The sequence below is a fragment of the Odocoileus virginianus genome, chromosome 9 (genome assembly GCF_023699985.2).
Source record: "Odocoileus virginianus isolate 20LAN1187 ecotype Illinois chromosome 9, Ovbor_1.2, whole genome shotgun sequence".
NCBI lineage: Eukaryota > Metazoa > Chordata > Mammalia > Artiodactyla > Cervidae > Odocoileus > Odocoileus virginianus.
In genome coordinates, this window is record NC_069682.1 from 8552533 (window position 1) to 8577915 (window position 25383).

The following is a 25383-nucleotide window of genomic DNA, read 5'->3' on the forward strand; positions in this document are numbered from 1 at the left end:
ATACAGCTAGGGAGTGACAGAGCTATATTTTAAAACTGAGAATGGTATCTGTCATTGCACAAGTAATAAGAGGGCCTTCTGAGAAGCCTGGGATCAAATCCTAAGAGGCATCTGGAGCATCGAGAAAGTCTCCCTGATTTCATCTGATTCTCATAACTTTTCAAATCTGCTAGGCTTCTCTTCCTTCTAATATCTGAATTTTTCCTCATGAAATCACTCTAATTAGAGTCAAGTTGGTACCTTATTATAGATTTCAAAAGCAAATTCCATCTAACTCATCCAGGTAGTGTGGTACAATTTTCTGTAGATAAGTGATCACTAGGAAGTCAAAGGGATCATGGGAGAAGATGGAAAAGTATCTGTATTAGTTTATCAGGGTTGCCATAATGGAGCATCACAAACTGAATGGCTCAAACAACTGAAATTTATTTTCTCACAATTCTGAAGACTAGAAGTTCAGAATCAGGGTGTAGGAGGGGCTGGTTTATTCACCAGCCTCTCTCCTCGGCTTGTTGATGGCCGTCTTTGTCCTGTGACTTCACGCGGTCTTCCCTCTGTGTGTCTTTGTTTCAGTCTCCTCTTCTTACAGGGACATCATTCATACTGGATCAGCATCCATCCCGGTAAATTCATTTTAATTTAATTACTTCTTTAAAACCCTGTCTCCAATTAGTCACAGATAGTTCAGTTCAGATGCTCAGTCATGTCTGACTCTTTGCGACCCCATGGAGTGCAGCACTCCAGGCCTCCCTGTCCATCACCAACTCCTGGAGCTTACTCAAACTCATGTCCATTGAGTCGGTGATGCCATCCAACCATCTCATCCTCTGTCATCCCCTTCTTCTCCTCCTGCCTTCAATCTTTCCCAGAATCAGGATCTTTTCAAATGAATCAGTACTTCCCATCAGGTGGCCACAGTACTGGAGCTTCAGCCTCAGCATCAGTCCTTCCAATGAATATTCAGGACTGCTTTCCTTTAGGATGGACTTGTTAGACATATGGTTACAGCTTCAAAATATGAGTGCTGGGGGGACACATTTAGCCCTTAATAGAGCCCATCAGGGAAATGCATTAGGAACTTTGGAGGAAAGAAACCAGCAACAGGTTTCTTTGAACAGTTTTATGTCTTTCTGTGGGTGAAGCACACATGACTTTTTGTTTCTGGGAGTATTTGTTAGCAGTCTGGTGTGGCAGCTTATGGAATTATCATACACTTTAGTTGCAAATAATTTATAGTTACACATGTCATTTCATAGCCTACAGCAAGTAATATTTGTATGATTCAAGTCTGAAATTTCTTTGTTCTTTACATAAAAGGTTTGGATTTTTCAGTGGGTAGGATTTATTTTGTGTAGTTTTCAGTGAATATAAAAAACAAAGCATAAAAACACAAGTTCTGATCTTGAATGTGGGAGTCGATTTTTTTTTATTGTACCCTTAAGTCCTAACAGAGAATTTAAGAACATTAATTTTCATCATAATAAGAATGTCCAATTCTGTTTTGAGATTAGATCAAAGAATCCTCATATTAGAAACTTGAAAGATAGGATCAAGTCACCACCTTCCCTTTTTTTGGAGGGAAAGTCAAATTTCTTTATTGTTCAGTTCAGTTCAGTCGCTCAGTCGTTTGCAACCCCATGAATCATAGCATGCCAGGCCTCCCTGTCTATCACCAACTCCAGGAGTTTACTCAAACTCATGCCCATCGAGTCGGTGATGCCATCCAGCCATCTCATCCTCTGTTGTCCCCTTCTTTTCCTGCTCCCAATCCCTCCCAGCATCAGGGTCTTTTCCAATGAGTCAACTCTTCACATCAGGTGGCCAAAGTATTGGCGTTTCAGCTTCAGCATCAGTCCTTTCAATGAACACCTAGGACTGATCTCCTTTAGGATGGACTGGTTGGATCTCCTTGCAGTCCAAGGGACTCTCAAGAGTCTTCTCCAACACCACATTTCAAAAGCGTCAATTTTTCAGTGCTCAGGTTTCTTCACAGTCCAAATCTCACATCCATACATGACCACTGGAAAAAACATAGCCTTGACCAGATGGACCTTTGTTGGCAAAGTAATGTCTCTGCTTTTTAATATGCTATCTAGGTTGGTCATAACTTTCCTTCCAAGGAGTAAGCGTCTTTTAATTTCATGGCTGCAGTCACCATCTGCAGTGATTTTGGAGCCCAAAAAAATAAAGTCTGACACTGTTTCCACTGTCTCCCCAACTATTTCCCATGAGATGATAGGACCAGATGCCATGATCTTAGTTTTCTGAATGTTGAGCTTTAAGCCAACCGTTTCACTCTCCTCTTTCACTTTCATCAAGAGGCTTTTTAGTTCCTCTTCACTCTCTGCCATAGGGTGGTATCATCTGCATATCTGAGGTTATTGATATTTCTCCCAGCAATCTTGATTCCAGCTTGTGCTTCTTCCAGCCCAGCGTTTCTCATGATGTACTCTGCATTTAAGTTAAATAAGCAAGGTGACAATATACAGCCTTGACATACTCCTTTACTGTAGGGTTTCCCAAATAGTGGTGATTTTGCCTTTCTGAGAACAATTGGAGACATTTTTGTTACTCACAGCTAGAGGAAGGGACGTGCTACTGGCAACTAGCGAGTCAGTGCCAGTCATGGAACTCAATGTCCTGTAACGCACTAGAGCCTCACAGCATAGATGTCTCCGACCACAGATGTCAACTGTGCAGAAGCTGAGAAAATGCTCTACTGTGACCATCTCTCTCTTAAAATTCAGGCCACCAAAGCAGGCTTTGCTTTTGGATCGGGTTTATTTCTACTTGCTAATACCTCACCCAAACTCAACTGGATTTTGACCCTGTGCCTTCACCCTGATCTTTGACTCCCTAGATTCACAACCATCTCCTGGTCTAGTTTTCTGGGTCTGCCTTCTCCCCATTCACTCTGGATCCACATATTTCTTTGTGTGTGTTTCTGCTACCCCCAGCCCAACGGCCTGCTTCTTCCAGCCCCAGCCCACTCCTGGTATTGCTCATTATTGCCACCTAGGAGATATAATGCAATAATCTCAGAAAGTGTGGTTAACTGTTATGTAGCTTTTATACACCTAGTGAATAAGTGAGTGCAATTGTGCGGTAGTTTGAGCATTCTTTGGCATTGCCTTTCTTTGGGATTGTAATGAAAACTGACCTTTTCCAGTCCTGTGGCCACTGCTGAGTTTTCCATATTTGCTGGCATATTGAGTGCAGCACTTTCACAGCATCATCTTTCAGGATTTGAAATAGCTCAGCTGGAATTCCATCACCTCCACTAGCTTTGTTTGTAGCAATGCTTTCTAAGGCCCACATGGCTTCACATTCCAGGATGTCTGGCTCTAGGTGAGTGATCACACCATCGTGATTATCTCAGTTGTGAAGCTCTTTTTTGTACAGTTCTTCTGTGTATTCTTGCCACCTCTTCTTAATATCTTGTGCTTCTGTTAGGTCCATACCACTTCTGTCCTTTATGTGCCCATCTTTGCATGAAATGTCCCCTTGGTATCTCTAATTTTCTTGATGAGATCTCTAGTCTTTCCCATTCTGGTATTTTCCTCTATTTCTTTACATTGATCACTGAGGAAGGCTTTCTTATCTCTCCTTGCTATTCTTTGGAACTCTGCCTTCCAATCCCAAAAAAAAGGCAATCCCAAAGAGTGCTCAAACTACCGCACAATTGCACTCATCTCACACGCTAGTAAAGTAATGCTCAAAATTCTCCAAGCCAGACTTCAACAATACGTGAACCATGAAATTCCAGATGTTTAAGCTGGTTTTAGAAAAGGCAGAGGAACCAGAGATCAAATTGTCAACATCTGCTGGATCATCAAAAAAGCAAGAGAGTTCCAGAAAAACATCTATTTCTGCTTTATTGACTATGCCAAAGCCTTTGACTGTGTGGATCACAATAAACTGTGGAAAATTCTGAAAGAGATGGGAATACCAGACCAACTGACCTGCCTCTTGAGAAACCTATATGCAGGTCAGGAAGCAACAGTTAGAACTGGACATGGAACAACTGACTGGTTCCAAATAGGAAAAGGAGTACATCAAGGCTGTATGTTGTCACCCTGCTTATTTAACTTATATGCAGAGTACATCATGAGAAATGCTGGGCTGGAAGAAGCACAAGCTGGAATCAAGATTGCCGGGAGAAATATCAATAACCTCAGATATGCAGATGACACCACTGTTATGGAAGAAAGTGAAGAGGAATTAAAAAGCCTCTTGATTAAAGTGAAAGAGGAGAGTGAAAAAGTTGACTTAAATCTCAACATTCAGAAAACTAAGATCATGGCATCTGGTCCCATCACTTCATGGCAAATACATGGGGAAACAGTGGAAATAGCAGCTGACTTTATTTTGGGGGGGCTCCAAAATCACTGCAGATGGTGATTTCAGCCATGAAAGTAAAAGACACTTACTCCTTTGAAGAAAAGTTATGACCCACCTAGATAGCATATTAAAAAGCAGAGACATTACTTTGCCAACAAGGTTCATCTAGTCAAGGCTATGGTTTTTCCAGTGGTCATGTATGGGTGTGAGATTTGGACAGAGAAGAAAGCTTGAGTGAGAAAAAATTAATGCTTTTAAACTGTGATGTTGGAGAAGACTCTTGAGAGTCCCTTGGACTGCAAGGAGATTCAACCAGTCCATCCTAAAGGAGATCAGTCCTAGGTGTTCATTGGAAGGACTGATGCTGAAGCTGAAACGCCAATGCTTTGGCCACCTCATATGAAGAGTTGACTCATTGGAAAAGACCCTGATGTTGGGAGGGATTGGGGGAAGGAGAAGAAGGGAACAACAGAGGATGAGATGGCTGGATGGCATCACCAACTCGATGGGCATGAGTTTGAGTAAACTCCGGGAGTTGGTGATGGACAGGGATACCTGGCGTGCTGTGATTCATGTGGTCGCAAAGAGTTGGACATGACTGAGCGACTGAACTGAACTGAATGAATAAGGGTAAAGGTGAAGCAAATAGGCAGAACAAAGAAGAACAAATTCAGCAATTAATCTCTCTACATACCTCAAGCAAAAGTTATGATTTCTTTGGCTAAAAGTTTCACTTTTATCAATGACCATTGGGTTAGTGACCATTCATTGACAATATTATTCTTGTGAGCTCACAAATATATTTGGTATTAGAGATCTTCAATCCCCTACCAGTATCCAAACTCAGTTGACTCATTCACAAAGAAAGTGACTATGACTAAAAATATTTATCCATATTCTCCTTATGGTTTGACCCTGAAAGTGATTAGCTTTGTCTAATTTTTCTTCCAAGTAGGATATTTATATAGCTTATACACAGTATTCATGTTGACTTATGCAGAGTTATCTATAATTAAATATGTATCCTTCTAATAGTAAGTAGCTGAGAAAATTAGTAAAATAGGAAAATTATTCTAGGATGAAATTGTATTCTTCTCAAACCTGCCACTTGTCTCTAAGAGGAAGATTTGCTTTAGATAGAAAATTTCATTTGTGTTTGAGTGTGACTCAAAAACTATTTGAGAAAATCAAATAGAAAAGAGGCTGAAATTTTCACTCTCTTTTTGATAGACATAGCAAAATAATGAACCATTTGATCTACTAATATATTTGTGAGGCATTTCCAAGTACAGTATGATAATGATAAACTTTATAAAGCTGCAAAATATTCAATGCCTTAAAAATGAGCTTGAGAAATATATTTGTATTCATATACACATATAGAAACACATGTATGATCTGTATAAAGTTATGAGTAGATAAAATTAATATATATAGAATTATGAATGTTTATAAATTACGAATTTTACTGGAGATGATTTCTGCCCTTAAACATAGATTTTTCTTTGTTGGATATAATGCAAAATCATTTGAATGAAAAAGTCAAAGCATAAGTCAGGTTTGAGAACTCTTATGTTGGCAACCTGCTAAAAATTAAACAGATGACAATGGTTGCCTAAATTACATAGGTTTTATTCAAAAATTTGACAGATATATTAGTAATTTATTTTATTTGAATATGCGGACATATTTAGGTTTCATGCTTTTTCCCTTCTTACAAAAAGATCATCATAAAGAAAACCCCAAATATAGATTTTGATGAGAATTGTCATATCTTTTAACATATGCCTATTATTTTCTAAACACAACAAGTCAAGAATCTTCTCAATCAGGTTCCAGTTATTTCAACCTCCTTATAGACTTCCAAACATAAATTAAATTGTATTAATACAAATACATCTTTCATTAATTTTCCTGACCGTGTTTCTGTCATTTATCTCTGTCTAAATTATGTACATTCTTACAATTTGTCTCCAGCTGAATTTTTTATGTTATGATTTCTTTTTTAACCTTTGTCTTGTCTCATCAACGGAAAGGTAAATTTAAAGAGAATCGAGACCATTTCTGATATTCTGTTGTACTTCCATAATCTGGAAAATTTCAAAATATATATAGTAGGTGTTTATTAAACTAACAAAAGGCTACCATGACCTTTAAAGATAAAACAGATATCTCAGTTGGTAAAGAATCCACCTGCTATGCAGGAGGCCCTGGTTTGATCCCTGGGTGAGGAAAATCCACTGGAAAAGGGATAGGCTACCCACTCCAGTATTCTTGGGCTTCTCTTGTGGTTCAACTGGTAAAGAATCCACCTGCAATGCAGGAGACCTGGGTTCGATCCCTGGGTCGGGAAGATCCTGTAGAGAAGGGAAAGGCTACCCACTCCAGTATTCTGGCCTGGACAATTCCATGGACTATACACAATCCATGAGGTTACAAAGAGTCAGACACAACTGAGTGACTCTCACTTTTCACTCAAGTAAAAGGTTTTTTTTTTTTAGAAATCCTAATCTAGATAAAGGAATGGCACTTCTTTTCATATATTTTTTGTCATAAGGGAAGAGTATTTCTCTAAAAATATCTTTCTAAAATTATATCCTCTGACAAATGGACATGATTTTTTAAAATTTATACCTGAATCTATTCTTCCAAAGCTAAGAAGAAAAAGGTAAGTCAGCCCTTCATATTCACAGCTTTCATATCTATAGATTCAACTAACCTTTTTTAAAATATATTTTTAAAAAAATTTTAGCAAGTCCTTCAAAGCAAAATGTGAATTTGCTACATGCTAAGCATTTACATGGTATTAGGTATTATCAGTATTCTAGGAATGATTTAAAGTATATGAGAGGACAAGCGTAGCTTATATGCAAGTAATATGCCATTTTGTACAAAGGACTTGCGCATCCCTGTATTTGGGTATCTGCCTAAGATTCCTAGAACCAGTCTCCTTCAGATACCAAGGGTTTGACTGTATTCACCCAACCTCTTCCTCATCTCCCTTCTCACTCATTAAGTTTTTCTCATACACCATCAGTGTTATATGCCTTCTATGTGCCCAAGACTTTGATCACTACATACAAATGGCTAATGAACACATGAAAAGATGCTCAACATCACTCATTATCAGAGAAATGCAAATCAAAACCTCAGTGAGGTACCATTACACACCAGTCAGGATGACTGCTATCCAAAAGTCTACAAGCATTAAATGCTGGAGAGGGTGTGGAGAAAAGGGAACCCTCTTACACTGTTGGTAGGAATGCAAACTAGTACAGCCACTATGGAGAACAGTGTGGAGATGTCTTAAAAAACTGGAAATAAAACTGCCATATGACCCAGCAATCCCACTTCTGGGCATACACACCGAGGAAACCAGATCTGAAAGAGACACGTGCACCCCAATGTTCATTGCAGCACTGTTTATAATAGCCAGGACATGGAAGCAACCTAGATGCCCATCAGCAGACGAATGGATGAGGAAGCTGTGGTACATATACACCATGGAATATTATTCAGCCATTAAAAAGAATTCATTTGAATCAGTTCTAATGAGATGGATGAAACTGGAGTCCATTATACAGAGTGAAGTAAGCCAGAAAGATAAAGACCATTACAATATACTAACACATATATATGGAATTTAGAAAGATGGTAACGATAACCCTATATGCAAAACAGAAAAAGAGGCACAGATGTACAGAACAGACTTTTGGACTCTGTGGGAGAAGGCGAGGGTGGGATGTTTTGAGAGAAGAGCATCGAAACATGTATATTATCAAGGGTGAAACAGATCACCAGCCCAGGCTGGATACATGAGACAAGCGCTCGGGCCTGGTGCACTGGGAAGACCCAGAGGAATCGTGTGGAGAGGGAGGTGGGAGGAGGGATCGGGATGGGGAATACATGTAAATCCATGGCTAATTCATGTCAATGTATGACAAAAACCACTACAATATTGTAAATTAATTAGCCTCCAACTAATAAAAATAAATGAAAAAAAAAATACAGTTCTCATGAGATCCTGAAGTGGCAAGTATTATACAGAACAGTTGGAAGGCAATATCAGCAAATAATCAAGTACAACACTGATACAGTCATCGTACCAGGAATTCGGAGACAAATACATATGAGGACCAGAGTGGTTAAGCTAAGTTTCATGAAGGTTCTAGTACCTGCAGTGAGCTTTAAGAGATAAACAGAAGGGAATTCCCTGGTGGTCCAGGGGTTAGGATTCACTCTTTCATGGCTGAAAACATGGGTTCAATCCTTGGTGAGGAACTAAGATCCCTCAAGCTGTGTGGCACAGCCAAAAAAAAAAAAAAGGATAAGCAGGAGCAGAGATGTGATGTCAAATGTTATGTAAGAGACAGAGGAAGAAGGGCAGTTCAGATGGGAGAATCAGGGAAAATAAGTAAGATACTTCTATCAAACGTGTGGATCAGTTGACACTCATCACCATGCAATAGATAGTTGGGCCTGAAAGTAAGCCTTTTAGTGGGATTCAGAAGGGTTATTTCATTCCTAACTAGAGACTGGCCTTCCAACAAGAACCCTATGGCATAGGTTCATCAGCTGATTTTGGGGGGATAGCAATGAACAGGACACTGAAGAAAGTTCAGCCGATTGCCCAAAATCATGTAGATGGGTATTTCTGACCTCAGATCCTTCCTGCTATGCAACACTTCTTCCCATAACAATTCTGAAAATGTGGGCAGTTGTTCAAAGCTAGACTTTCTGCTAAGAACGCTATATGTTATCTATTTGTTGTAATAGTGCTGGCGTTTCTAAAGCACTAAACATGCCTCCAGCCACAGGGCATTTCCATACATCCTTTTCCTTCCTCTTCTTATCTGCTCCCCAGTCGTCTATTTTCCAAGAACATCCATGAACTGGGCACCGTGATCTGCTAAGGTTTTCTTTACTCTTGCCATATCAACACAGTGGTCAGAAGGCCAAGTTTGAAGGCCCTGGTGGTGATAGGCATGGTGAAGATCTGAAAAACCTAACTAATAACTAGTGAGGAGCTTGGTACGTAGTCAAAGCCATCTGCTTGTTGGAAGAAAAGCTCTAGGCATCACAGTCAGTTTCTGTTCCTGAGACAGCCACCTCAGAACTGTGGGACTTTGTGTGGGTTGTTTAATCTTTCCATGCTTCACTTTTGTCCTGTGCACAAACGGTAATGGGACATTTCCAAATAGAATGAATAACAATGTTAATGAATATTCAGAGAGATGTCTACACCAAGGATTATACATTTAAAATATGCCTGTTTACTTCTTCTTATAATTTTAAAAGGAGGCATTTCAGTGATTGGACCATGTTTTAAAATATATATAGCTTCTAGAAAATAATATATAAAACTTCTTACTGTAATATAAAAGTAGCACAGATTTGTAGTAAAAAAAAAAGTAGAGAATCCAAAAGAAAAAAATACAAATAATTTTTTATCCTATAGTTCAGAAATGAATTGGATTTCATTGTTTATACTTTAATCTTTTAAAATGCAAAATGAAAACAACCAAAAGTACAGTCTTATAACTCACAATGTGTCACATACCACAAATCGTGAACATTTTTTCATGTCATTATATATCCTTCTGTAACATAATCTTAAGGAACCCAGTGTTTACCCAAAATCATATTGTTGAACTGTGAAAATATCATTGCAAATTATTCTTTATTTGTTGATGAATGACACTTATAGAAGCACGTCTTTATGGGTAAACATTGGCATATATCCACAATTTTTAGAATACTTTTCTAGAAGGAGTATTACTTTTTCAAAATGCATAAAAAAATCAAGATGCTTCTGATAGTAATCGTCAAATTGGCCTTTGTGTTTACAGGCCTGTGAGTGAGTGACATGTACTTCAAAGGTCACCATTTCCAGAGTCAAAAATGTGAACATTGACACCTCACACTGAACAGCCTTTCAGGCTAATGTAACAAAAATCTGTAAACAGGAGGCTCATAAACAACAGAAATCTGTCGCTCACAGCTCTGGAGGCTGGAATCGTGAGACCACAGTGCCGGCATGGTCTGGTTCTGGTGAGGATCCACTTCTGAGTGGCAGGTGACTATTTCCTCACTGTATCCTCCTGTGGTGGAATGAGAGCTCTCTGGAGTTCCTGTTACAAGGGCATTAATCCCCTTCATGAGAGCGCCACCTTCATAGATAATTATCTCCCAAAGTCTTAACTCCTAATACCATCTCACTGGGGGCTAGGATTTCAAAATATGAATTTTGGGGGAGCACAAGCATCCAGTCCATTGCACAGAATTTATATTCTCATAAGCAGTATTTAAGAGTTTACTATTTCCTTACTCTTCCAAGTGGTATACAGTCTCATGTTATCAATTTTATACATGAATTAAGTTAATTAATGGATAACAAAGAGCATTTCTTTTATTAGTAGTAGAGCTAATCCCTTTTTCAGTTGTTATTATAGCTCTAAATGTCCTATGTGAGATGGCTAATCATATCTTTTGCACATTTATACTGACTATTGCATATTTATCCTTATTGATTTGTAAGAACAATTTGTATATTAAAGCTATTAATCTTTTCAAATGTACGTTGCAAGTAGCTCCCCAGTTAGTCATCTGTCTTTGTGATGTTAGTTAGCTATTTCTCTTTTATGACCAAAACAATGAGGAAAGGTAGGCATAAGGACAAAAGAAAGATGAAAGGAAATGTGAAAAAGAGGAGGGTAGAGAATAGAAAGAAGGGAGGAGGGGAAAATGAAAGAAAAGAATGAAGACTGAAAAAAAGAAAGCAAAGAGGAAATTTTTATACAAGAGAATGAAGTTGAAAATTAAAAACTCTTGATTTTAAGCCTGGGTACCTGATCCCATAGGAAATCACTATGACTAAATGGAGTCATTCTTAGTTCTACTCCTCAGATACTTTGTATGCAAAGCCATCTGCTTCCTGATTTACTAGATGTGGGAGGAGGAATGATGCCTTAAACCCCCAAAGATGCCTTCAACCCCAGAATCTGTAAACAGGTTAACATTGCAGAGGGGAGATAAGATTGCAAATGAAATCAGGGCTGCTGATTAGCTGATCTTAAAATAGGGATGTTATCCTGGCTTATCTGAGTGGGCCAATGTAATCACAAGGGTCCTTAAAAACTGGGAGAAGGAGACAGAAAGAAGAGAGTCTGAGCGAGACAGGACTGTGGAAGAAAGTTCAGAGAGATACAGCTTGCTAGCTTTTGTGATGCAAAGGGGGCCACGCGCTGAGCAACATGCGTGGCCTCTAGCAGCTGCAAGGTTGAAGATACAGATCCTCCTCTAGAGCCAGCAGAAAGGATTGCAGCCCCGCCAACACCTCGTTTAACCCAGTTAGATCCACACCTGACTTCTCATCCACAGAACTGTAACATAATAATTTTGCATTGTTGTAAGGCACTAAGCATGTAGAAATCTTTTACAGCAGCACCAGTAAACTAATCCATTAGTTGTCTTTGAATACGTAAAGGGAACTCAAGCCAACGGTTGACCCACTCTGAATTGCACACTGGTTTTATTTAAAATGGCACATTCAGTGCATAGAAAACTCTACAGAGTGAAAGAATTCCAAGTTTTCTTTAATTATGAATATTTACAGGGACTTGGCACTTTTGTGCTCATTTGTACACTTTTAATGTGAGGGTCGCATTGATGCTTAGAATTATACAAGACCTGCTTTCTGTAACGTGCGTAAATGAGTTGACTGCCTTCTTAGGAAATGGGGTGCTAACCATTTCCACTTGATGGGCCTCAAAAGCTACAAACACATTTTGCCTTCAATGAAAATCCAGTGAAGTGTTACTGTAGCCAAGCAACCTGAATGCAGGAACAAGCAGCGGGCCTAACAGAAAGCAACCGGTCTCTTCAAAGAATGTGCAGTGTGTGCAGCAAATGCTGATAAACAGCAGAACAAATAAAGACCTGAGGACACAAGCCTTGACTAAGCAGAGCTTGATCTCATTAGGGAGTTCTGATAAAAGAGCAGACAAAATGCTGCTGGCAGAAGGGCGGGAACTGTAGGCATCTTCACAAAAAAACCCCACAAGGTGCTTTAGAAAGACTCCTCAAACGTCCTGGGAAGACTGGTTTCTACTGTGTAGTCGAAAACATTGAGGCAGATGTGGGGAAAGTAACAATAACTTCTGAGAAGAGTGTATAAATGAAATAATTTCTAGTAAGACACAGAAGTAAGAATAAAGATAAACAATAGGATAGGTGAAAATCCTCCAGCCTCCGTGACACCATATGTATAGACCTGACTTGTGCCCTCAGCCACATCTTCTTTTTAAATTTATTTTATTGAAAGGTAATTGATTTACAAAGTTGTATTCATTTCTGCTGTACCATAGAGTGATTTAGTTATGCATATACATATATTATTTTTCATATTCTTTATTATAGGATGTTGAATATAGTTCCCTGTGCTATTCAGAGGGCCTTGTTGTCTATCCATTCAATATATAATAGTTTCCATCTGCTAATGCCAAATTTTCACTCCGTCCCTCCCCCTCTTCTCCTTCCTTTTGGCAACCACAAGTCTCTTTCCTAGGTCTGTGAGTCTGTTTCTGTTTCAGATAAATTCATTTGTGTCATATTTTAGATTCCACATGGAAGTGATATCATATGGTATCTACCTTTCTCTGTCTGACTTACTTGGTCTGTCCATGTGACTGCAAATGGCATTATCTCATTCTTTTTTATGGCTGTGTAGTATTTCATTCAGGAGACCCCCCTGCCCAGTTCAATTCCTAAGTCGGGAAGATCCCCTGGAGAAGGGACAGGCTACCCACTCCAGTATTCATGGACTTCCCTGCTGGCTCAGACGGTAAAGAATCTGCCTGCAATGCGGGAGACCTGGGTTCGATCCCTGGGTTGGGAAGATCCCCTGGTGGAGGGCATGGCAACCCACTCTACTATTCTTGCCTGAAGAAGCCCATGGACAGAGGAGCCTGGCAGACTATAGTCCATAGGGTCACAAAGAATCAGATGTGACTGAGTGACTAAGCATAACACCAGTGTTTCATTCATCCGTTGATGGAAATTGAGGTTGTTTCCATATCTTAGCTGTTGTAAACGGTGCTGCTATGATCTTTGGGTTGCATGTCCCTTTTTGAATGATAGTTTTGTCCAAGTACATGCCCAGGAGTGGGATCTCAGCCAAGTATCTCTAAAGAGGTATCTGTCTCCTTCACTTGCTGTTTACTCTGCAGTCCACAGCAATCATGCCATTCTCTCTACCCAGCTACAGCTGCTGTCCTTGTGGAGGTTATCAAAACCTGTTGGATGGGTGGAGTGTGGTTATTGAAACCAGTGAGTATTTGATCACATGACCCCATGTGACCCTTTGCTGCCTTTATCTCACCTGCCTGGGCATCCTTTATCCTGTTGACCATTCTGTCTCCGCTTCTCTCTGTATCCTCACTGCACATGACTATCTCCGGCCGAGTCCCCAGCATCTCTCACTCAGCACATCTAAAACTAAATCCAAAGTCTCCCCTTCCCCATCGCCCCCCTCCTGAACCCCATATTTCAATGGTTGGTACCATGATGTACCTAGTGGGCCAAGCCAGAAACAGCAGAACCATGCAGTTTTCTGAGCAACGCCTTTTACTTATTGGTTTATTTATAAATGAATGAGATCTGAGTGCTCCTCTAGGTCAATGACCAGGTGGGGGAAGGAGGAAAAAACAATTGACTTTTTAAAAAAACTCTCTCCTGGCTCCCTCAGTGACCTTGCATAAAGTAAATTTAGCAATTTGTTAGATCCAGGGGGCCCTGGTTCTCAATGTAATGCAAGATACTCACTCTGTGAGGAATTCATCTTTATCAGTCTTTCCTTGCTTTCAGTTTCTGCTTTGTCAAGTTTCCCAAGAAGTCATGAGGATACCTTTATCCTTCCTACTTCATGGAAATCCTGAAAAGTTTGGAGTACTGTGTTTTTGCTAATGACACCTCCTTTCTCTGCAAATGCAAATTGCTCCTAGAAGCCATGGATAATGAATTATTTCAAAATTAAAGGATAGATAAAAAGCCTGCGGTGTGAAAATTAAGCCTTAGGAGAGAGGACTTGGGTGCACATGAAATAAAAGCTGAGAAGATCACTGCAATTGTTCTGCTTTACAGACTTTCCCATATGTGGGGGTGTCCCTAAAGTTTTGACAACAGTGTTGTATTATCTAGTTCACATGCCTGTGGTTCGTTTCCCCCTACCTCCACCCACCCCCGCCTGGGAGCGGAGAGGCTGCCTTAATAGTCCATGAGGGTAACTTTCCTTTGTAACACACTCTTTTTCCATGCAATCCACAGGCCTCTTTGAATGAGGCTGGAGCTTCATTGGACATGTACAAATCCATCCATGTACATGTCCCTCAGCCAATCTGAGGGTCCTGGCCATGGACCATGATAACCATGCCTTCCAGCTATATGTTAGCTGGATGATTTCAAGCACATATTATCTTATAAGGAGAAGACCTGTCTCTTGCTCCCAGCAACCACATAGTTTGGGCAGCCCTTACCAGCATCAGTATTGGTTAAGCATCCAAGTTAGCTTAGCTTGGATGTAAAGTGAGACAGATACTGCTTTTGAAAGATTCTCCTCCAGTGCACAAATAGTCCTTTGGAATATCAGCTTACATGAGCATCACCTGGAGGGCTTATTAAAACACAGATTTGATGGGTCCCTCCTGGAGAACTTCTGATCTTTCATGGGACCCAAGAACTTGCATTTCTAACAGATTATCAGATGATAATGACAGTGATGCTGCTGGTCCAGAGACCGCACTTTAGACTGAAGTTCTGTGGGGTTTTGTAGTTTGTCTGTTTGTTTTCTTTTTACTTCCCCCAAAGACTTCTTTAATTATGGGAACTCTAGGTAAGTAGAGAAGTAAGAGGCAAACCTCAAGTGTTGCAAAACCTGTGGTATGCTTTGTTTTTCAAGGAAGCGTGGAACCATTTGTTACTATTGACCTTCTCCAAAGACAGATATCTTTAAGCCAACAATATTTCATATTAACTAAATCTCCCACAAAAGATAAAAGTAGACAGCTGTGAAAGTAAATTAAATGCTTCCTTATGAAGGAGTTTCTGAAGTGTATAAAGCTAGGTATTACTGAAAACTAATTGTTTTTCATACTTGTATTTGATCTAAATAAGAACTTTAGTCATGTTTGTACTTTCTGTAAAGAATTCAGGTTAATCTGACGGTGAAGTGAGAAAAAATTGTATCCATTATGAAATTCATATCAAAGAGGTCCCTTAAGAGCCTTAGTCTCTGGGTGCCCTTGGCAGAGGAAGTGAAGTGAAAGTCGCTCAGTCGTGTCTGACTCTCTGCAACCCCATGGACTATACAGTCCATGGAGTTCTCCAGGCCAGAATACTGGACTGGGTAGCGGTTCCCTTCTCTAGGGGATCTTCCCAACCCAGGGATTGAACCCAGGTCTCCCGCATTGTAGGTGGATTCTTCACCAACTGAGCTACCAGGGAAGCCCTAGCGGAGGAAGGAAAGGAGATTTTCCAGAGTTGGCGTTTCTGAACACACAGAATAATACCAGCTGATGGATTGCTCTCTGTTTTGAAATGGTATCACTTTGTCTGAGAACCTTTTATTTCATTTTTGTCCTCTACAAAGAAGAAGGATGCTTGAAGAACTGTTAAAAAGGGCAGCTCTCTGCCCACGCTCCATCCATGTCTTAACTTCTTCCCAAGTTTGAATGGCATGACTCCCATCTACATAGACTATCATCTTTTTTATACATTGTCTTTTGGTTCCAGTTTTTGTTGGAAAAAATATTGCTAGAAATGTGTTGAATAAATCTGGCTCCAGTGAGCACATTATATAGAATAATGTTGTACTAAAGTGGATTTCATTAATAAGTAACAGCACATTAGGTCTTTGCAGACCATAGTACTCTTCCTTGATTTTAACACAAATACCAAAATATGAAGGCATTTTAAAGTAAATTTCTCTCATAAAAAAAAGTTATCACTCAATGGATGATATGTCATTTCTCTGCTTAAAGTTGTTTGGTTCTCAGGATGCACTTTAAGAGCTTCAACTTGGTGTAGTAATCAAGATTCTTCAGAGAAACAGAACCAATAACATAGATATGGAAAGAGATGTATTATAAAGAAATGGCTCCCACAGTTATGAAGGCTAACAGGTCCCAAGATCTGTGGTGGGCAAGCTTGAGAACCAGGAGAGTCAATAGTGTAGTTTCAATCCAGATGCTGCTGACAGGCTTGAGATCCAGGCAAAGCCCTTGTTCCAGTTTGAGGTCAAAGACATAAGACATTAAGTGTCTCAGCACAGAGTAGGTAGTCTGGCAGAAAGAGTCCCCTCTTACTTGGGGGAGGTCAGCCTAACAGACTGGATGAGATTCATCCAGATTAGGAGGGACAATCTGCTTTACTCAGTCTACGGATTCAAATGTTAATTTCATCCAGAATCCTCCTTCCAGACACTCTCAGAATAGTGTTCAGCAAATGTCTGGGCACTCTATGATCCAGTCATGTTGATGCGTAAAATTAATTACCATATTCAGCATGGACCAGGGAAGACCCTTCAATAGTAGACCAGATCACTTTATCCATAGTCCTGTAAATTCTCCCTTCAGCCATTCAGAGCTAGTTTTATTGCCTTCAAAGCATCTTGACTGTTCACATCCAAGTGTTTTCAGCTGCATTTCCCTCTGCTTGAGTTCCATTAACCTTGTCTTACTTTGAATACCCAACCCCCTCCCCGACTCCAGGAGCAGACTTGAAACAAAATTCAAGTGGAAATCACTACACCAGTAGGGGAGTGAAAAAGGTCATGGAATCACCCTCCCCTCCAGGGCAGCCTTTGACAAAGTGACTGACAGGATTTGCATACAAGGCTTCCAGCTCCCTTGCTTTCTGGCTTTGCTTTCCTGTGGCACCCACTTCTTTGTGAGGTCTTTGAGGAGTGTTATCTTGTATCTTCAGAGCCTCCCATGGTTCTGGCCCACAGTGCTGGCCAGTAAATGGTTAGATAGTAAATGTAGTAATGATAATGACATGACGACAGTGACAGCCAGTATTTATTGAATGTTCCTTCTGTATAAGCACTTTACGTGTATTACCAACTCTGGAAGAATGGTAATTTTATCCTCCCTATGCTACCAGTAGAGTCTATTTTCAAATATAAGCTCGGAGGTCACATCTTCTGAGAACCCTTCCCAGTAGTCTTGACTAGAAGCATCTATCCCTCCTCTGGCCATTTGTAATGCCAGTGACTACTCTGCATCATGTATTCGAATTTCTCTACTTGTCTTAGCTTCCTTCATCTTGATAAGTTTCTAGATAAGGTTTTATTTAAGTGTCTGATTTATTTTTGTGTTTTCTATTTCCCCAAACACAAGCCTTGCACATACTAAGTCTACCAATTAGTGTTTATCAGAAGGACAAATGGATACAAGGGGAGCAATCAGAGAGATCGTTGACATATCCTTTATTTTCCCCTAGAAAATATAGTCTTTTCCATCCCACTCTGAGATACCAGAGGTTCTGTTGTCATAGAGATGATTCTAGATATTTTAGGCAGTTTGGGGAAATAAAATTGTATTTTAATATATTAAGTTTAGAAAAAAATCTGTGAAGAGTTTACTTTGTAGAATTTAGGTAATTCTAGAATGTGGTTAGAAAACCACATTTCTGAAAAATAGCTATTCTTCCTCCTAAAATTATATTCATAGAAAGAATGAAAAAAAGAAATTATGTAGAAAATCACAATTGTTTCTAACAATCTGAATGAAAGAAATTTTGCTTCTTTGAAATTTAACTGTGGCCATCAAGAATTATCTGTGTAACACTTCAAATTAAATGCATTTTCCACTTCTGCTGTTGTATCTCTAATCTTCATTAATAATTAACACTTTGAGGAATGTCATATTGAATAAATCTGGCTAGGAAGTTGCAAATCTTGGCTGAGTCCCATTGCTTACAGACCATCTTCTAAATACATGCTGTCCTGATATGTAGGAAACACTTAGAAAGTATAAACTAAGAATTCTCCAGTTTGGCTAATACAAAATGAGATAAAAACAAAAACCACAAAAATTTAATTCAGCAGAAATTTCTTTGTTGATTCCAATGTGTAAGCAGTTGGATTAGGTGCCATGGAACACAAAAGAACACCAGAGATGTTCTTTATCTTTGTAGAATTTATGATCTGAAGGTGGGCCTATGGAAAACAGATAATTTACAAGTTACTAGGCTGTGGGATTTGATGGTAATAATAGCTAATACTTAGTGTTAAATGATGTTTCAGTAGCTGTCCTAATGTTTTATATTATCTCATTTAATCCTTACAACAACTCTCTGTAGGAGGCTCTATTACTATCTCAGTTTACGGCTGATGAACTTGAAACTCAGTAATATTAGATAATTTCTCCAAGAATACATACCTGGTGAATGTGTGGGTGGAGGAGCCAGTATACAGATCTAAGCCTAAAGGTCCTTAAAGTCCATACTCAGAAGGCAGTGAACATAAGGTACCAAAGAGAACATTATTCATTCAAATTTGAGTGGAGCAGCTGTTAATGGTGCCTCAGCTTGGCCTGGAAGTATAAGTGTGAAAAGAGGTGGAGAAAAGCATTGCTTCCAGGACTGAGGCAGGAGGAAGGAAGCTAAAGGAAGCCTCAGAAAATAAGGAAGAGCCAAGCGTTGCCATGCCTGTAGTTGGCAGCATGAGTGGAACAGGGTGGTGAACCTGAGAAGAGTGGTTTGAACCAGATATTGTCAGCCTTGAGTGTTACTCCAAGGACTCTAGACTTTTCTCACTAGACAGAGAATGGTTGTCTGATGGTTGTGAATCAGATACGAGCAGTGTTTTAAGATTGATTTGACAGCTACATGTAAAGGGAATTGGTGTCAGAAGTGGGAAGAAGAGCAGGACAGTCAGGAAAGCAAAAAACAGAGAAGGCAAGTGGCAATGAGAGTTGGGATTTGGGTGCAATCATGTGAGCGGAGGAGAAGAAATATGGAAGTAGCTCAGGATTTGTCATTGGCTGGATGTGAGGAACACATAAGGAGAGGAGACGATAACATATAACAGTTCAGAGAAACAAATACATCATTCAGCAGGCAGAGGAAACATACATCTGGGTCCTGTCAAAGGGACTCTAGAAGGTGGGATGAGAGGGGTTAAATAGGAATGGAATAACTGGTAGGGACACTTGAAAACACGTGGTTGAAGGTGTGGGTTTGCATGTGTAGCAAATAAGCACCTTTCCTGGTGCAGGGCAAGTGTTGGATGGATGGTGTGTCATTCTACAATAAAATGGTGATGCCTGCATTTCTTAGGTACTTCAGGTGAGCATACACACCTTTAAAAAATGCAGAAAATGTGACATTTAAAATCTGTGATTTTAATTTTTTTTAAGAATTGAAGTGACCAAAGTGACCATATATAACTTTTATAAATGAAACAGATTATTGCATGTATATTTTGTTATAAAATATGTAATAATTTTTTAAAGGAAATATAAACCCTAGTTGCTAAGTTGTGCTCTAATGTATATACTTTCTTCCTAATTAAGCATGATAATATAAGTCTGTGTAAAGTCATGATTTAATATTCTTTTCTACTAAATGTTTTCTTTAGCTCGATTTTTTTTGTTAGTCGAATTGGAGAATAGTGGTGTTTCTAGCTTTCATATGAGTTTTTCTTTTTCTTATTTTTAATAGATGATAATAATGAAGAAGAAGATGCTGACATGAAAGAAGATTCAGGTATTAATGTTTTTATTCTTAGGAGATAGACAAGGATCATTCTGTTGTTGATGTATACCTTATATCTTCCAAAGAAAGACAAAACAAAGCTAACATAATAGAAATGTACACTCAAAGTTACAAAATAAGGAAGTGGTCTTTCTAACTCATAGCTAATGTGTGTGGGGAGTGGATGTGTGTGTGGGTGTGGGTGTGTCGCTTAGTTATGTCCAGCTATTTGCGCCCCCTTGGACTATAGCCCACTGGGCTCCTCTGTCCATGGGATTCTGCAGGCAAGAATACAGGAATGGGTTGCCATTTCCTGCTCCAGAGGATCTTCCTGACCCAAGGATTGAACCTGGGTCTACTGCTTTGCAGGTGGATTCTTTACCATCTGAGCCACCATTGAAGCCCCATACATAACTAATAAAGTTACTATATTTAAACATTAAACTTGACTTCAAGCTTCCTGAGAGCTAAGGTAAAAATGGATCATGATGTAGTTAATGGAAGTGTATAACAAATCACCCCCAAAACTTAGTGGCTAAAGCACCCACATATATGCTGAAATATTCTGTGGGTCAGAAATTCACAGCAGGGCTGATTTGATAATACTACTTCACAGAATCTGGGACCTCAACTGGAAGACTCAGCAGCTAGGGGTTAGAATCACAAGAAGATTTGTTCACTCACATATGTCTGGCTGGTGGAGTTTCATAGGTAGCTCAGTGGTAAAGAATCCGCTTGCCAAGCAGGAGACCTGGGTTCGATCCCTGGGTTGGGAAGATCACTTGGAGGAGAAAATGGCAACCCAGTCCAGTATTCTTGCCTGGGAAATCCCATGGACAGAGGAGTTTGACAGGCTACAGTCCATGGGGTCACAAAGAGTCAGACACGACTTAGCGAATGAACAGCAGCAGCAACGTATCTGGCTGGTGATTGACAGGCCTGTCACCTGAGACCTTGGCTGGGGCAGTTTTCTGAAATACCTGTGCATGGCCACCTTCTGTGTTCTGGGCTTCCTTCCAGTGGCCAGTTTCCTTTTGGTTTCTCTAGAGAGTGAGCGAGCCAGACACACTCCTGTCTTAAGACGCATCCACAAGAATCCCATAGAATTACTTCCACCACACTCTTTTCTTTGGAGTGGTTCTTCACAAGCCCACCCAGCCTCAGAGGAACAGAGAATAGACTGTTTCCTGGTGGGAGTCAGTGAGGGTCTGTATAGCAGGTAGGACCTGAAAAATGGCTGAGGGAATCTTTGGAAAATGCATTTTATGCATGTGATGTATTGTTCTCATTATCAGAAAGTGAGATACATGCCTGCTCCTCATAAAAAAGACCAGTGTTTGATGAGAGAAATCTAGTGGTTAAAACCATTGGTTCTGGCCTAAGGTCAATATGAGCTTGATAATGAATACATCAGTCAGTTGGCCTGGATTCAATCCTAGCTCCTCCACTTAAAGACTCTGGATTAGAGTTTTCTCTGTTAGCCTCAGTTTACACTTCTGCTGGCAATAACTCTTACCATACAGTCCTGTTCGGGGGACTAAATGAGATATCATGCCTGAAATGTTCCTTGCATACTTGCTGATCACTTTGTTTACTCAACATTGTATCTGACAGATATTAGAAAGTACAGGGCTCAGTTCTGTGGGACGAGAGCCCCGTGTCTCTCACTTTGGCATCATGCTGCTCTAGACGCAAGATGGGGCCTGTTTTCAGAACTGAAATAGACATCTTACAGACCTTCATTTTGTGTGACCTCCTGTTGCTGCCAGACTCCCTACAGATCACTGACGCCTTGGTTCCGAGCAGCTCCACAAACAGGGAGCTCTTTAAACTGTGAGCCAGACTGTCTCATTGGGCAATGTTTGGTTAAGATCATCCTTCTCCTTGTGAAATTCAATCTCTATCCCTCACCTGACCTCCCACTGCCCTCATGGAGGAATAATCTGTTCTTTTTGGTAGTAACAGTTCACTGGAGCAACGGTCTGACATTCTATCCACTCTTGTACCCCCCTCTGGTCTCCCCAGGGCCATGGATTCAAGGGGCATGGTAGGCAGAGGGAGGATCTCAAAGTCAGGAGTAGAATGGAGGAGGGGGAGGAGGGACAAACCAGCATCTCTTGAGTTCCTTCGCTATAGCCCCCTTGGCAGTCCGGTTGTTGTACAACACAGGCAGCTTTCTAAGGAAGGTTCTTGTCTCTGTTCATGAAAGAAAACTGAAAGTATCAGGGAGTTAACTTCTCTGGAGTACCTTTCAGCCAAAGTTGAGCAGGAGATGGTTGATCAATACCATTGCCGGATGCATCTGAGGCATGCCCTAGACCAGCACTGCCCAGTAGAAATTATCAATGCCCAGCCTGATAATTCAGATAATTTCAGATTTTCTTTTAGTCACATCGAAAAAGGTAGAAAGAAACAAGTGAAATTAACATTGCCTGTAACATATCAAAACTATTATCATTTCGACATAAGCAATGTAAAAATTGGTCAGATATTTTGCATTCTTTATTTTTCCATACTGTTTTTAAAATTTGTGTGTAGTTCACATGCATATTTTAAATCAGACTATTCACATTTCCAGTATCATCGGTGATATGTAATAGTAGACAGCGGGATTCAGTACTATCACCCAGAGGCTCCTGGTAGAAATGAACTGTCCACAGCTGACTTTCTCATTAATACATGTATTGGTCGTCCTTCCTTTCTGGTCTTACCTCCCTGCTCCCCTCTGCTGCTTCCCAGGATAATCTCTCAAATTAAGTACTTGCACTCAAATGTTTGTCTATTTGTCTTTTGAGAAAATTCAACTTAAGACAAGGACTCTGCTTCCCTTTTGTAAAACATAAAGCCCAAGGCAAAATTTCAATTAAAATATCAATTACTATACTCAGGATAGCTTATTATTTAAAAAAACCATAGATTGAAAAAAGTGGTCAGTTCAGTTGCTCAGTCATGTACAACTCTTTGCAACTCCATGGACTGCAGCACACCAGGCCTCCCTGTCCATCACCAACTCCCGGAGTTTACTCAAACTCATGTCGATTGAGCTGGTGATAACATCCAACCATCTCATCCTCTGTTGTCCCCTTCTCCTCCCACCTTCAATCTTTCCCAGCTTCAGGGTTTTTTCCAATAAGTCAGTTCTTCGCATCAGGTGGCCAAAGTATTGGAGTTTCAGCTTCAGCATCAGTTCTTCTAATGAACACCCAGAACTGATCTCCTCTAGGATGTACCGGTTGGATCTCCTTGCAGTCCAAGGGACTCTCAAGAGTCTTCTCCAACACCACAGTTCAAAAGCATCAATTCTTCAGCGCTCAGCTTTCTTTATAGTCCAACTCTCACATCCATACATGACTACTGGAAAAACCACAGCCTTGGCCAGACGGACCTTTGTTGGCAAAGTAATGTCTCTGCTTTTGAATATGCTATCTAGGTTGGTCATAACTTTTCTTCCAAGGAGCAAGTGTCTTTTAATTTCATGGCTGCAATCACCATCTGCAGTAATTTTGGAGCCCCAGAAAATAGTCTGTCACTGTTTCCACTGTTTCCCCATCTATTTGCCATGAAGTGATGGGACCAGATGCCATGATCCTAGTTTTCTGAATGTTGAGATTTAAGCCAACTTTTTCACTGTCCTCTATCACTTTCATCAAGAGGCTTTTTAGTTCCTCTTCACTTTCTGCCATAAGGGTGGTGTCATCTGTATATCTGAGGTTTTTGATATTTCTCCTGGCAATCTTGATTCCAGCTTGTGCTTCATCCAGCCCAGCATTTCTCGTGATGTATTCTGCATATAAGTTAAATAAGCGGGGTGACAATATACAGCCTTGACATACTACTTTCCCTATTTGGAACCAGTCTGTTGTTTCATGTCCAATTTTAATTGTTGCTTCCTGATCTGCATATAGATTTCTCAAGAGGCAGATCAGGTGGTCTGGTATTCCCATCTCTTTAAGAATTTCCCACAGTTTGTTGCAATCCACACAGTCAAAGGCTTTGGCATAATCAATAAAGCAGAAATAGATGTTTTTCTGGAACTCTTTTGCTTTTTTGATAACCCAACGGCTGTTGGTAATTTGATCTCTGGTTCCTCTGCCTTTTCTAAAATCCTCTTGAATATCTGGAAATTCACAGATTATGTACTGTTGAACCCTGGCTTGGAGAATTTTGAGCATTACTTTACTAGTGTGTGAGATTAGTGCAATTGTATGGTAGTTTGATCATTCTTTGACATTGCCTTTCTTTGAGATTAGAATGAAAGCTGACCTTTTCCAGTCCTGTGGCCACTGCTGAGTTTTCCAAATTTGCTGGCATATTGAGTATAGCACTTTCACCACATCATCTTTTAGGATTTGAAATAGCTCAACTGGAATTCCATCACCTCCTCTAGCTTTCTTTGTAGTGGTGCTTCCTAAGGCCCACTTGACTTCACATTCCAGGATGTCTGGCTCTAGGTGAGTGATCATACCACACTAGATCATCACTCTAGGTGAGTGACCAATCACCATGTGATTATCTGGGTCATGAAGATCTTTTTTGTATAGTTCTTCTGTGTATTCTTGCCACCTCTTCTTAATATCTACTCCTTCTGTTAGGTCTGTACCGTTTCTGTCCTTTATTGAGCCCATCTTTGCATGTAAAGTTCCCTTGGTATCTCTAATTTTCTTGAAGAGATATCTAGTCTTTCCCATTCTATTTTCCTCTATTTCTTTGCACTGATCAATGAGGAAGGCTTTCTTATCTCTCCTTGCTCTTCTTTGGAACTCTGCATTCAAATGGGTATATCTTTCCTTTTCTCCTTTGCTTTTCACTTCTCTTCTTTTCACAGCTATATGTAAGACCTCCTCAGAGAGCCATTTTGCCTTTTTGCATTTATTTTTCTTGGGGGTTGTCTTGATCCCTGTCTCCTGTACAGTGTCATGAACCTCTGTCCATAGTTTATCAGGTACTCTGTCTATCAGAGTAGATTAGACAGACTAGATTAGAGTACTCTGTCTAATCCCTTGAATCTATTTGTAATTTCCACTGTATAATTGTAGGGGATTTGATTTAGGTCATACCTGAATGGTCTAGTGGTCTTCCCTACTTTCTTCAATTTAAGTCTGAATTTGGTAATAAGGAGTTCATGATCTGAGCCATAGTCAGCTCCTGGTCTTGTTTTTGGTAACTGTATAGAGTTTCTCCATCTTTGGCTGCAAAGAGTATAATTAATCTGATATTGGTATTGACCATCTGGTGATGTCCATGTATGGAGTCTTCTCTTTTTTTTTTTTTTTTTCCATTTATTTTTAT

At 39.9% G+C, this 25383-nt stretch overlaps 1 protein-coding gene across 4 annotated transcripts in view; it reads left to right on the forward strand.

Moving 5' to 3' along the window:
• Positions 1-25383, forward strand: part of MACROD2 (mono-ADP ribosylhydrolase 2) — a 2170814-nt gene that overhangs the window by 1956706 nt on the left and 188725 nt on the right. For all 4 annotated transcript variants that reach the window (XM_070471908.1, XM_070471910.1, XM_070471909.1 and 1 more), the window contains exon 10: positions 20062-20106. In XM_070471908.1, the coding sequence (XP_070328009.1) occupies positions 20062-20106 (45 nt within the window). The remainder of the gene's footprint in view (positions 1-20061; positions 20107-25383) is intronic.